The 14,136-nt window shown below is 33.7% G+C and overlaps 1 protein-coding gene across 1 annotated transcript in view; it reads right to left on the reverse strand.

Moving 5' to 3' along the window:
* Positions 1 to 1,515: 1,515 nt before the first annotated feature.
* The window catches only part of LOC107551370 (slit homolog 1 protein-like), a 45,681-nt gene continuing 33,060 nt past the window's right edge, over positions 1,516 to 14,136 (reverse strand). The window contains exons 24-37 of the mRNA XM_016232947.1: positions 13,854 to 13,925; positions 13,645 to 13,716; positions 12,202 to 12,365; positions 11,998 to 12,122; positions 10,188 to 10,282; positions 9,967 to 10,106; positions 9,751 to 9,847; positions 7,578 to 7,715; positions 6,100 to 6,316; positions 3,792 to 3,922; positions 3,567 to 3,721; positions 3,188 to 3,488; positions 2,052 to 2,263; positions 1,516 to 1,980 (exon numbers count right to left, since the gene is read on the reverse strand). Of these exons, the coding sequence (XP_016088433.1) occupies positions 1,736 to 1,980; positions 2,052 to 2,263; positions 3,188 to 3,488; positions 3,567 to 3,721; positions 3,792 to 3,922; positions 6,100 to 6,316; positions 7,578 to 7,715; positions 9,751 to 9,847; positions 9,967 to 10,106; positions 10,188 to 10,282; positions 11,998 to 12,122; positions 12,202 to 12,365; positions 13,645 to 13,716; positions 13,854 to 13,925 (2,164 nt within the window). The 3' untranslated portion in view covers positions 1,516 to 1,735. The remainder of the gene's footprint in view (positions 1,981 to 2,051; positions 2,264 to 3,187; positions 3,489 to 3,566; positions 3,722 to 3,791; positions 3,923 to 6,099; positions 6,317 to 7,577; positions 7,716 to 9,750; positions 9,848 to 9,966; positions 10,107 to 10,187; positions 10,283 to 11,997; positions 12,123 to 12,201; positions 12,366 to 13,644; positions 13,717 to 13,853; positions 13,926 to 14,136) is intronic.

The raw sequence follows: 14,136 nt of genomic DNA on the forward strand, positions 1-14,136 counted from the left end.
CTCTTCATTGGTTGACATTTTATTCCATAATGTTACACAGTTTTGATGCTGTTTTATGTCTGATGATCGTGTTAGATTACATGTGGAAGCATCTGTTGTTTCGGTTTCTTCTTCACTTGTGTTTTTTGGAAATTCTGTACAGAAGATGTGTACTAGCGCCCCCTACAGTATAACAATGAAAACACGGATTCTAGGAACACAAGTATAGCTCAAATATATTTAGACTTTTTCTAAGTATAAGTCAAGTATACTTAAATGTCATTTTAAGTATATTTCTGAGAAGTACATAAAAAGTAGACTAAAAGTATACTTTCCTATTTTTAGTTAAAAGAAGTATACTAATAGCACACTTGAATAAACTTTTTTTTCGTAAGGGGTTTTTTCAGAGTGTTTGCTCATCTGCAATACGTCTATAGGACGTTTCCTATCAGATGTCAAATAGACGTTTAGAAGATGACTTTAAGATGTTTATGATTTAGAATACGTAAAACTGACATCTTAAAGACGTCTAGCAGATGTTTGTACACAGCAGATGCTTTCCAGATGAAGTGATCTTTAACAGACATCTGGCAGACGTGTGTGTGCTATCTGGGAATGGATCCATATAATAAGAGGTAGCATATTTCAGTGTATTTGTGATAGAACGCAAAGTTTTTCGAAGGAATGCATACTTTTCGTGAGAGAATGCAAATGTTTTGTGAGAAAATGTTGAGTTTCTCAGGGAAATTGCAAAAATTTTGTAAACGGATGCTAAAGATTTGTGAGTGGACGCAAAGAAAGCTTTAAGTGTTTTGAAAGAGAACACAAAGTTTCTTAAGCAAACACAATATTCTTGCTAAAGAGCGCAAATGTTTTTTGCGAAATAAAACGTCAAGTTTCTCTGGGAAGCGCAATAGGTTTTTTGCTAAAGCATGTAAATATTTTGCGACAAAACGCAAAGTTTCTTGGGGGAATGCATACCTTCGCTCGCAAAACTTCTGATTGAAATGTGAGGTGGGAAGAAAAACTATATTTCAGTGTATTTGTGAGTGAACGTAAAGTTTTTCGGGGCAACGCAATACCTTGTATTTGATCTACTTTACATAGATTTGTGAGTGATTGCAAAAGCACTGAAGTTTTTTCTCCCATCTCATATTTTTTATTATTATTTTTATCACCATGCATGGGGCTCGGTAGAAATCACATAAAAAGACCTAAGAAACTAAAACACACTGTAGGGTAAAACCAGTCTTTTAAGAGGCAAAAACCTTTAATGAAATAAATAGAAACACTTGCAAACACAAAAACACTTATGAGGCGGCATTAAATGAAAAGAAGCTGCTTAAACTACTTTGTCAAACAACTGTGGGTAGAAAACAGACTAAAAGGTAAAAAATGTACATCACTAATGTCGGTGTTCAACATACAAAAATACTATATGGAAATTAAAAACCGTATATATATTACAATCAAAATGAATGCTAAGCAAATATTTTACAATTATATTAAATACTATAAATCCAGTATAACATGCTGCCCGTTAAACTGTACTCTTAAATATATGATCCAATTGTTAGATTTTAACTCTCAACATTAATAATTCCTCATCTGACAGCACAAAATACCATAATTCATCATTCACATGCAAGGGTTATCTTTTCTTAAATAGTTCTTCAAGCTACCTCACAGATGTTACGGTCCACAGATACAAATGCACACTATTTTCTCTTTTAATGTCTTCTGCGGTCTCTGACGACTACACACACTTTCCACAGCCGCATTCGACCGTCTTTTCGACGTCCTGCGTGAATGAGCTGCCGTCGTCGCACTCGAAGCTGTAGCGTCTGCGTCGTGCCCTGGTGCCGCCGCAGCAGAAGCCCGAATCCGGCCTGCAGCCGCCGCGACACTCCACCCAGGACAGCGGCTGCGTGCTGCGACACTGGACCTCGCCGCGCCGCACACGATGGAAGTCCCGCACAGACTCGCCCTGACACGGAGCCACTGGAGGCAAAGCATACACTCAAATAATGGCTTTAGGATAGTCGTTTGCTATGTCAGTGAGCATTGTTTACCTGTGCCGCATAACTGGCCGCTGTAGCCGCTGTCGCAAACGCACTGTGCCTGTCCCGTCGATGATACCTCGCAGAAGCCGTGCTGGCATGAGAGCGCCACACAGGGGCCCGAGGACACGTCCTCTTGAGCGCACAGGGGCCCCTGGAAACCGTCCGCACACTCGCAGCGATACGACTGCAGGTCCACTGGGACACAGGTGCCGTGAACACACCTCACAGGAAGAGAAAGAAGGCTTAGACTAGGTTTATAAACTGTGTAAGTATAGGGGTTTGTGGTACACTAGTGGTTTGTGTCATATTAATGGAATATTGTCCTGGATAATAATGCTTTTATATTATGAAATTAAATTACTACACCAAAGTCATGGGTTCAGCTCTCAAGGAATGCATGAACTTGACAAAATTAATATATTGAATTCAATGTAAGTCACTTTGGGAAAAAAAACGTCTGCTCTATGCATAAATGTATGTACAAAAAATTTTGGAAATATGTATATTATATGTACAATTTTATTTTATCTATAAAAAAAATTAAATATTTTAGCTATATTATATTTTTATACATAAAACATTTTTTACACTGGCCTTTATACTACATAAACATGTGGTAATGTTCATTGAGTATTTTGTATTAAATATTATATAATATATACATAATTTGTTTTGTATATATTTTTTAAATTGTCAATATAACCTTTACCAACATTTTTATTTACAACCTTTATTATATTATATTATGTGTGTGTATTTTGTAAACAAAAATATAGTATTTTCATAGACAAAATGAAAATGTTATATATTTGATAAAAAATATACATGTTATGATTTATATAGAAACATTCAATTGGCATTACCACATGGTTATATAATATAAAAGCCTAATATATAAAATAAAAATATTATGTTTTATCTAAAATATATAATATTTTTATTTTATCTCATTTTTTATTTTAAAACATTTTTAACATTGTATGATAAACTTTTTTTTTTTTTCAATAAGTGATATGAAATATTTGATGTTACATCAGTATATTTAAAGTCTATCATTTATATTAGGCTTTCATATTAAATAACCGTCACAAACATTTTTTTGTCTTTTAATTTGGAACATGTACTGTGAACACACAGGTACGCACTTGTTTTTCTGGCAGGGGTTGGTAGCGGCTGCCAGCAGGGCCTGATCGCAGTGTTTGCCGGCCCATCCCGGCTGACAGCGGCACACAGGCCCGGCGGCGGAGTCCGGCTGACACAGTCCGTTCTCACAGCGCAGCTCCTGACAGGCCCGGCAGCCCGGCACCACTCCCGGCTTCATCTGCGTGCGCCTGAAGTCCTGCAGCTCGTTATTGATGTAGAGGTTTCGTATGCAGCCCTGAAAACTGGATCCGTTGAGAGGCTGCCACTGGTTGAAAGACAGCGACTGGGCGTTTTCAGGCATACCTGAGGAGAAAAACACACATTTAGAGATAGCTGCAGACAAGTAGGATCATTAATCATGATTATGAGTGAAAATCGTACCCCCGACGTATAGTGGGGCGTCTCTGGTGAGGGGCTGGACTTGTCCCGAGCTGTCCAGAGTCGTAGGAAGCCCTCCGTCCACTGAAAGGTTGACCATCCGGTCATAAGTCACCAGCTCGACGGTATGAAAGCGTCCGTCGTTCACTGTTTCAGAACTGAGGAAACCGGCAGTGAATCAGAGCAGGTACAGGTACATGTTAAAGACGACTGTGATCTTTAATGTACCTGTAAATGGTGCTTCCTGGCTGATTCCCTGCGTCGTAGGTCACTTTGACACGGCCGTCGTGTAACTCTACAGCCAAGTGGTCACTGACGCCGTTGTAGAGAAGAATCCCATTTTCTTCAGCTGTGGAGACCTGAGAGGAAGTTTAATCAAGGTACATTTGATACAAGGCTGACACCAAACGCAACAGTATTATTCAAATGTTTTAGTATTTTAACATTATGCTCAACCAAACCTGCATTTATTTGATCAAAAATACAGAGAAAAATAGTGTAAAATTATGAAATAATATTGCAGTTTAATAATTTATTGCAGTTGTTTTCTATGTGAATATCTGTTAAACTGTCATTTATTTCTGTGATCAAAGCTGAATTTCCAGCATCATTACTCCAGTCTTCAGTGTCACATGATCTTCAGAAATCAGTCTAATATGCTGATTTGCTGCTCAAGAAACACATTATTATTATTGATGTTAAAAACAGTTGTGCTGGTTAAAGTTTCTGTGGAAACTTTTTCTTTGATGAATAGAAATTTCAAAAGAAAATCATTTATTTGAAATAGAAATCTTTTATAATATTATACGTTTCTTTACAGTCAACTTTGATCAGTTCAGTGCTTCCTTGCTGAATACAATTTTCTTTTTAAAAATCTTGCTGATCCCAAACTTTTAAACAATAGTGTGGTTAAATATTTTATATAAAATATTACAAGTATTTCTATATTATGTATAAAAAATTATTGATAATAAAGTTATTCACATTACACATGTGGTACTAATACAGTGGGGCAAAAAAGTATTTAGTCAGCCACCAATTGTGCAAGTTTTCCCACTTAAAAAGATGAGAGAGGCCTGTAATTTTCATCATAGGTATACCTCAACTATGAGAGACAAAATGAGAAAAAAAAATCAAGAAAATCACATTGTAGGATTTTTAAAGAATTAATTGGTAAATTCCTCGGTAAAATAAGTATTTGGTCACCTACAAACAAGCAAGATTTCTGGCTCTCACAGACCTGTAACTTCTTCTTTAAGAGGCTCCTCTGTCCTCCACTGGTTACCTGTATTAATGGCATCTGTTTGAACTCGTTATCAGTATAAAAGACACCTGTCCACAACCTCAAACAGTCACACGCCAAACTCCACCATGGCCAAGACCCATCGGTGGCTAATATATAATATGCAATATATTAGTAATTATATTTATTTATTTATTTGTAACATTATAACAATCTTGACTGTCACTTTTGATTAATTTAATGCATCCTTGATGATAAAGCTGTTCATTTCTTTTGAAGAAAAAAAATATTTTGAATGATAGCGTGTTTAATTATTTCATATAAAATATAAACATTATATATTATGTATATAAAATTTTTTAAGTTCCTTAAAAATACAATTTATATTGTTTAATATTAAACATCTTTATTTTATATTAACCATGTGATACATATACACACACACACACACACACACACGGTTATTTATTTTGTGCTTTCCGTAATACATATTAGTGCAAAGCAGCTGTAAATGAGTGCTTAGTATGTCTTGTGTATTTCACTCTATCCTTTATATTGCATCCTTGCATCTTACAATAGTAGAAACATAAAAAATATGACAATTACTCTGACATATGGCTGTTAAAGTTACATTTACATTTACTCGTTTAGCAGATGTTTCGTGTGTCAAGGTCAGGGAAAATGAATCTGAAGCATATGCTTGGACCGAAATTATTTCATTAAGGAGCTGTTTTCCCTTTTATATTTTGGGCATATGGTGAAGGTCTTTGTCTCTCTCGCATTATCATAAATTAAAGAGTGCTTATAACAACATTAATACGCATGTTTGGTGGCTTAATGCGAGTAATAGTTCACATATGTGCAGCCACATGTAGAGAAACTTTCTAGATACTGTAAATATCTCTTTTAATATATAACAATTTGACAACATATTTTACTTATTTATTAGCATATATTTATTTATTTTCATATTTTGCACTATTTATTTATTTGCATATAGCTGCACTATTTATTTGCCATATTTATTTATGTACATATTTATTTATTTTGTGTCATTTACACCCATCACAATTACAGGACACGCATCACATGCTCCAAATTTGATTGTTAATTGTCCTTGACAACCAAGAGAATAAATGCTGTTGTCATGACAACGTCAAAGTTAAAAATTCAGGGCGGGAAAGGTGGACTTGATAGACTGTCTGAGATATTCATTTAGTCTTTCATTCCTTTCTTTTACTGGCCTGCTGAAACAGTGATTGAATGATGTCTTCGTTGTTGAATGAACCGCACCTGAAGCGTGATGTTGGTCTGCGGCCAGTTTTGGACGTCGTTGAGCAGCAGGTACGAGTCTCTGTCGATGAAGTTGACGCTGAGGAGCTTTTCGCAGCGCGGCCCTCCGAACCCCGGCAGACACTGGCAGGCTGCAGTACCTCCAGTCTCCACACAGGGGGCGCTATTCTCGCAGAGCCACGACTCGCAAGCCGCCGGGCCTTCACACAGCCGACCGCTGCCACAAAACACCACACGCTCACACACAGCACAACAATGCACAGGTGACACACAACAGTGTCCGTCCGCAATAAAGAAGACTAATCTCGTTCTTAAAAATGGGCTCTTTGTGATAATGTTGGTTTCATAGGATTTTCAAACACTTTTAAATAAAAGATTACATTTATATACTCTAAAAATGTCTTGAGGTGTAATCATAGAGTAAAACGCATACTTTACTTACACCTTCAGCACAAGTGTTCAAATGTAATCATTTATCTTTAAATACATTTTTCAATGTAAAACAGTATATTTTACAAATATCATGAATTATTAATTCATCATTAAGTTTTTGGGGAGTCGCACCACCTGACATTTCACTAGCTAAACTTACTCGTCATTAAAAAGGTAAAATTATTATTTATTTTATAATTTAATTAATACTATTTAAGGTCAAATTATTATTATTATTATTAGTGCAGATCTGATCAGAATATCAATATTTTACTTGTTGTTGTTATTTATTATTTAGCTTTTTTTCCCCTGCATGTTAGTTGTACCACATGACTTTGCTTTAGTGGACAGTTTTTATATTGATATTCAGTTTTTTTATTTTATTTATATTAACATGAATTAATATTTATAATATATAACAGAATAATATACATATTATAAATAAATTATACCTGTTTTATAAAAAAAAAAAAGTTATAAAAGTATAAAAATCCATTTCTAATATATATTATAGTATTGCAATATAAATAAGATTAATATAGACATATAAAATATTATAATATTTTAACAAAATACAAATAATATTAAAAGATTATAAACTACATAAGCACCACAAGAAAATATCAAAATGAAATTGTAATTCAAAAATTTAAAACATTCTCATTAAAGAGGTGTATTTAAGTCATTGTATGTATTAACTGCATTTTAATGCATTTTGTTTTATTAATTCATATAATAAATTAGTGTCATGTCATTGACAGATATGAATAGGCAGGACTACTTTATATTTTTACAGGGAGGTAATGTGAAAACATTTTTAACATTATTTTATAATTAAATATTTTATTTCTTATTTCTTTCATTTTGTTATATATAAAACATTTGTATTTTAAAACATTTTAATGCTACTTTATATAAAATAATTCTATATAGAATCACATTAGTATATTTCAAGTCTAATATATATTATATATATTAGGCTTTCATATTAAATAACCATGACAATTAAATTGACTTGACTTGCATCTAGCGGGGCACTGACTCACCTGTAGCCCTGAGGACAGACGCATGTGTATCCCGCCACATGATCCACACAGCGCGCTCCGTTCTGACAGTAATGTCCCTCACATTCATTATAATCCACACTGCAGTCGTCACCCACAAACCCCGGCGGACAGATGCATCTAAACACAAACACCGCTCTCATTAAAGCTCAGAGATGTCATTCATTTCATTATTTGAATGACTTTAAATGGCGCTTTTCAGCTGAAAGGCCTATTCACACCGACAGCAAATATTTGCCATAAACAGGATTGTGAATAGAAACGACATTCCTATGGAGCCATTCAGACCAGCAAAATTCATCAGGTGAAAGAACAAAGTTTTTTCAAAGTTAGATGCAGTTTTCTTCACCAGAAACATGTTCTATTCCCTTTAAAAGTAGATGAAACGCTATTTATTTTACTCTCCTAAATACCTGATTTTATACATGCATACACACACACACACACACATATATATACTAGTGCTGTCAAACGATTAATTGTGATTAATCGCATCCAAAATAAAAGTTTTTGTTTACATGATATATGTGCGTGTACTGTGTATATTTATTATGTATACATAAATACACAAACATACAGTATATATTTAACAAATATTTACATGTACTGTATATACATTTATATATTTATAATATATTTTATAATATATATAAATATATTTAATATATAAACATAACATTTTTCTTAAATATATACGTACATACGTACGTGTGTATTTACATATACAAAAGTTTTTGTTTACATAATATATGTGTGTATATTTATTATTTTGGATGTGATTAATCACGATTAATCATCTGACAGCACTAATATATATATATATATATATATATATATATATATATATATATATATACACACACACATACACATATATATAATACATACATATGTTGTACCACATGATGTACTGTACTGTTTTTAATGTTAACATTAATAATTTTTATATTTATATTAATAGTATTTAATATTTATAATATTTTGTGATGGTTAATATAAAATAAAAATATTTTGTATAATTTTATATAAAATATTTTTATTTTATAACAACTTTATTTTTAAGTAACATTTTTATTTAATTTAAATGATAAATACCTTTTATATTTTATTTATATTTCATAACAAATATTTAAACACACTATCTTTCAAATGTTTGGTGTAAGTTGTTATTATTTTTTTTTAAGAAATTACCATTTTTTTCTCAGCAAGAATGCAATAAATTGTTCAGAAGTGACGGTAAATAATTTTATAATTGTACATGTATGTGTGTGTATTTACATATACAAAAGTTTTTGTTTACATAATATATGTGTGTATATTTATTATTTTGGATGTGATTAATCACGATTAATCATCTGACAGCACTAATATATATATATATATATATATATATACACACACATACACATATATATAATACATACATATGTTGTACCACATGATGTACTGTACTGTTTTTAATGTTAACATTAATAATTTTTATATTTATATTAATAGTATTTAATATTTATAATATTTTGTGATGGTTAATATAAAATAAAAATATTTTGTATAATTTTATATAAAATATTTTTATTTTATAACAACTTTATTTTTAAGTAACATTTTTATTTAATTTAAATGATAAATACCTTTTATATTTTATTTATATTTCATAAATATTTAAACACACTATCTTTCAAATGTTTGGTGTAAGTTGTTATATTTTTTTTTTAAGAAATTACCATTTTTTTCTCAGCAAGAATGCAATAAATTGTTCAGAAGTGACGGTAAATAATTTTATAATTTTATAAAAGGTTTGTGTTTCAAATAAATGCACACTTGGTGAGCAAAAGAGACTTTCAGAAACATTAAAAAAATCTCACTGACCCAAAACCTTGAAATGGTAGTGCATGATATATATATGTAGTTAATTCATTTATTATTTTTATTTAAATATTGTATATTAAATGTGTTTTTTTATAATATGCATTTTATAATTAGTTTTTCCCATCTATTTGCAACCACATCAGAACCAATCTGCAACCATGTGAATTATGACCAAACTACTTACTGTATTTATAATAACGATGAAAAAATGAAGATGTCTTATTGGCTTAAGCAACACAGCAGTGAAATAGCAGCTGACCACAGCAGCAGCACGTCTTGTACTCACTTGGGTCCCGTGACGGTGGGTATGCAGGTGGATCCGCGATGACAGGGATTCTGACCCGGATAACACAGATCCTCCTCATACTCTTCACACTTCTGGCCTGTCACGCACATCAACAGAAAAAACACCGTAACACTCCACATAAGTGTTTTTAAAAGGTTTTTTTTTTTTTTTTTTTAATAAACCAGTCGTCCCTTATGAATCAATGTTAATACTGACCTGAGAAGGGGTGCGGACAGACACAGCTGTAGTTTCCCACTCCATCCACACAGATGGTGCCATTCTCACACTCGTTCTCCACACAATCATCAACATCCACCTCACAGAACTGACCGGCGAAGCCCACAGGACACCAGCAGCTGCAGACAGACCAAGCCAGCTTCATCACATTTATTGCTGCTGTTTCTAGTTTTCAGCTTCGGTAAGGTGTGTGTTCGCACCTGAAGCCTTTTCTAGCCTCGTCGCTGTGACAGGTTCCTCCGTTCACACATGGATTGCCTTCACAAGCGCTGACAGAAACCTCACAGTTCCTCCCCTAGAAATACCAGCAGAGAGGGCTTTAAACGAATGCTCACTTTAATGCTCTTCAGAAGCACGTTCAGAAAATCATTCTGAAATGTACTTTGGACGGTTTAAACGGTTTACTGTTCAGTCCTACTGTACGCTTACGGTGGATGTCTACGGAGGGAATGGCTTCATGTGGGGCAGGGTGCCGTTTTAGTGCTTATGTTCTACAAAAAGTGTCTTATTCGAGATGTTTCATAGATTTGAGAAGTCTTCTGGATGTGCGTTTCTGATTTTCCTGAGGGTCGGGTTTACTGGCTGTACGTGGGCAAAATGAAAATAAATAATAGATGACATAAAACAAAATAAAAAATAAATAATTGATGGCAAACTAAACTTTTAAATGTACAATTTTGAAATGTTGTCTTTTTCTAACCCAAGTTGAAGTACTAAAATGACTAAAAATGAAATAAAAGTAAATTGAAAATGAAAAGCACTAAAACGTGAGCTAGAATAAAATGAAAACAAAATATGAATATGAATAAATACCACAAAAGTAAACAAATAATAGTTTGTTAACTCTTAATTGGACTTTCTTTTTTTAATATTTACTGTGTGTATTTTTTATTTGTATAATTTTTTTTCAAGCAGCTTTATTTTGTATCAACATGAAATGCAGTTCATAATTTATTTTACTTCTAGAATGTGATGTGCTACTCTGGTAAAAACCCAAAAACACATGGTATTACCATAGTACTATGTCCAAAAAACGAAGATTAGAACTATTAAAAACATTTTTGTTATTGTAATATATATATATATATATATATACACACACACACACAGACACACACACACACACAGACACACACACACATATATATATATATATATATATATATATATATGAATGTATTTTCACATACTAAAATTACCAAAACAAACTGAAAATACAAACTACATAATTTTGTATAAATACAAAAAAAGTATATTATTCATACTTAATACTAACAAAGAATGCAAATGTGTTAATAGAACTAATTTCGAGTTTTAAAATTTTTATCTTAATTCCGCTGAAATGGCTTGTCACGTAAACTTACACTTAAAGAAGCAGTTCACCCCAAAATTTGCAGATGGTTCACTCTCAGGCCATCCGGGATGTAGATGAGCTTGTTTCTTCACTGGCACCCATTCCTTCATTCATGGGTCCAAACAGCTGCTAAAAACATCACAATATCTGTTTAGAACGTTTTGGCTCGTAAACGGTGCTTGATCTGTGCAGATTTCTTTCCTGATTCAGACCAGACCACTTTTTCACTGGATTAAGCACTATTATGAATAGAGGACTTATATTTTAGCCGGAAGCGACGGTTTAAAGTGTCTTGATGGATTAGTTTCTTACAAACATGCAGCTTTTGGCTTCACAAGTCATTAACTGATGGACTGGAGTGGTGTGGATTACTTGTGGATTATTGTGATGTTTTTATCAGCTCAATAGGACTCTCATTCTGACGGCACCCATCCACATCCATTGGTGAGCAAGTGATGCAATGCTGCATTTCTCCAAATCTGGTGAAGAAACAAACTCACCTACATCTTGGATGGCCTGAGGGTGAGCACATTTTCATCAAATTTAAATTTTTAGTGTGAACTATTATTGCTATAATTATGTCACATATACAGTTGTGTCCATGTATTGAACCTGTACTGTTTGTAGCGGTATGCTCAGTAAAGGATGTTCAGGACCTTGTGACCCTGCGGACAGCTGCACTTGTACTGGTGTACCGGGTCGCTGTGGCACAGGCCTTGATTCTGGCAGGGGTTCGACGAACACGGGCTGCATTTCTCAGACACGGACGGATCCACAGGACCTGCGGGAGAGCAGACTCTCAAGCTGAATTCTCAAAGGAAACGGCCTTTCTTTCTGAGCTGGTGATCTCGGTCACGCACCTGTGCACTGGAAGGTATTGCCTGGCGTTGTGAGCAGCAGTTTTCCCTCCACACCCTGCGGCCCGGCACAGCGGGCAATACCGGGCTCCTTGTAGCCGCTTTTCACCCAGTCACAGAGCCAGCGCAGGCGACAGTCACAGTACAGCGGGTTTGCGCCGATCGCCCTTGATGAAGGCAGAAAACACATACGGATGATCAAATGAGACGCAAATGAGGTAACTGACATGACGAGTATTTGTTTGACAGTACATTCATGCATTCACATCCCATCCAAAATGACCATTTTGACATATTGACAGGTTTTAAAGGAAGCACTCCACTCCCATTACATTTGTGAATTCAACAATTTCTCTTACATGATTGCAATCAATGTATGTCCATTTACTTACACCTTTCTATTCTTTATCATTTATTTTAATACATTTTAAAATGCATTTCATTTTTCCCTTATCATTAATTTCTTAACATTTATCTCCATTTTAAATTTGACTAAGATTAGAGAGCGAGAGGCTTATTTTCAATGATAGCAGTAGGAAGAAGAAGAAGAAGAAGAAGAAGCAACAACCTACAGTACTTCTATTTTTCAAAAGTGTTATGACAATATTCTTACAAATAACAACAAAAATTATTATAATATATAACAGTTATTTTTATTCATATTATTAATATGATCATAATAGAATTATTTTCATGATACTGTCATCACAATTACATTGTCTCATTACTGTAATCCATCCATATGTTTTACTCTTAAGTTTTTTAATGTCATTTTCATTATTCTCAATCAGCGTTGTTATCGTCAACTAAAACTAAAACTATTACAATTGTTTTTGGAATTGAAAAACAGCTAAATGTAAATATAATTAAATGAGAAATAAGAATTACAACAACACATATCAAAATTACTAAAACATTAACAAATTTTAAACGATAACTTAAAATATATAAAGAAAAGCTCATTCAAAATATTAATAAATACTATAATAGTGCATAATACTAAAATAACACTGCTCTCAATGGTGATTTTCATTCGATTCATTGCTGCAATACAGTAATTATAAGTAGAATAATATACAGTACAACACACTACCATGACGAGAAAATACTTTTCATTATATATATATAGTTTCTTCAAACAATGGTATAAACATCATTCAATGTAAACTTTGATAATGGTAATTAATAATCACAATTTCAAGGGACTAATCAACAATTATGACTGTGATTGATTTTTTTACTTTACAGTGATACAAATGTAGTGACATGTATTTAGTTGTCAAGAAAATAATGTCACAACCCCAAAATGGGCTTGTTTTAAATAAATCAAATTATAATTGTATGTTGTCTTTTGATTATGGAGTGAAATATGACCTGGACGTGTTTGACATACACGTGGGTGAGTCAGACAGAAGCAGGTGTGAATGTAAGACAGGTGAGACTCACAGGTGTGAGAGAGATGCTGCGTCTCTGAAGACTTCCTGGTGTAATTCAGAAATATTGTTGCCATGGAGAGATCTGCAATAAACACACAACAGCGAGGAGAACAAGTGTGGGTTGAGAAGAGGTCAAACCATTCCATCTGTATGTTTGTTAGAGCTTTCTGTGAGACGATACGGGTGTTTTCAGAAGAGCAGATCCAGTAAGACACTCACAGCAGGCGGAGAGAGGACAGGCCTCCAAACACCAGAGGAGGAATACAGCGCAGCGCGTTATAACTTAAGATACTGTAAAACACCCCAACACACGATTATAAACACACATTCAGAGTTAGCAGCAGTTAATGGAAGTGTGTGTGTCTGTGTGTGTGTGTGTGAGTGTGAGTGTGAGTGTGAGTGCGAGTGTGAGTGTGAGTGTGAGTGTGAGTGAGTGTGAGTGTGAGTGTGAGTGAGTGAAAGAGTGAGTGAAAGAATGTGTGTGTGTGTGTGTGTGTGTGTG

This window comes from Sinocyclocheilus grahami, unplaced genomic scaffold (genome assembly GCF_001515645.1).
Source record: "Sinocyclocheilus grahami isolate Dianchi unplaced genomic scaffold, SAMN03320097.WGS_v1.1 scaffold422.1, whole genome shotgun sequence".
Taxonomy (NCBI): Eukaryota; Metazoa; Chordata; class Actinopteri; order Cypriniformes; family Cyprinidae; genus Sinocyclocheilus; species Sinocyclocheilus grahami.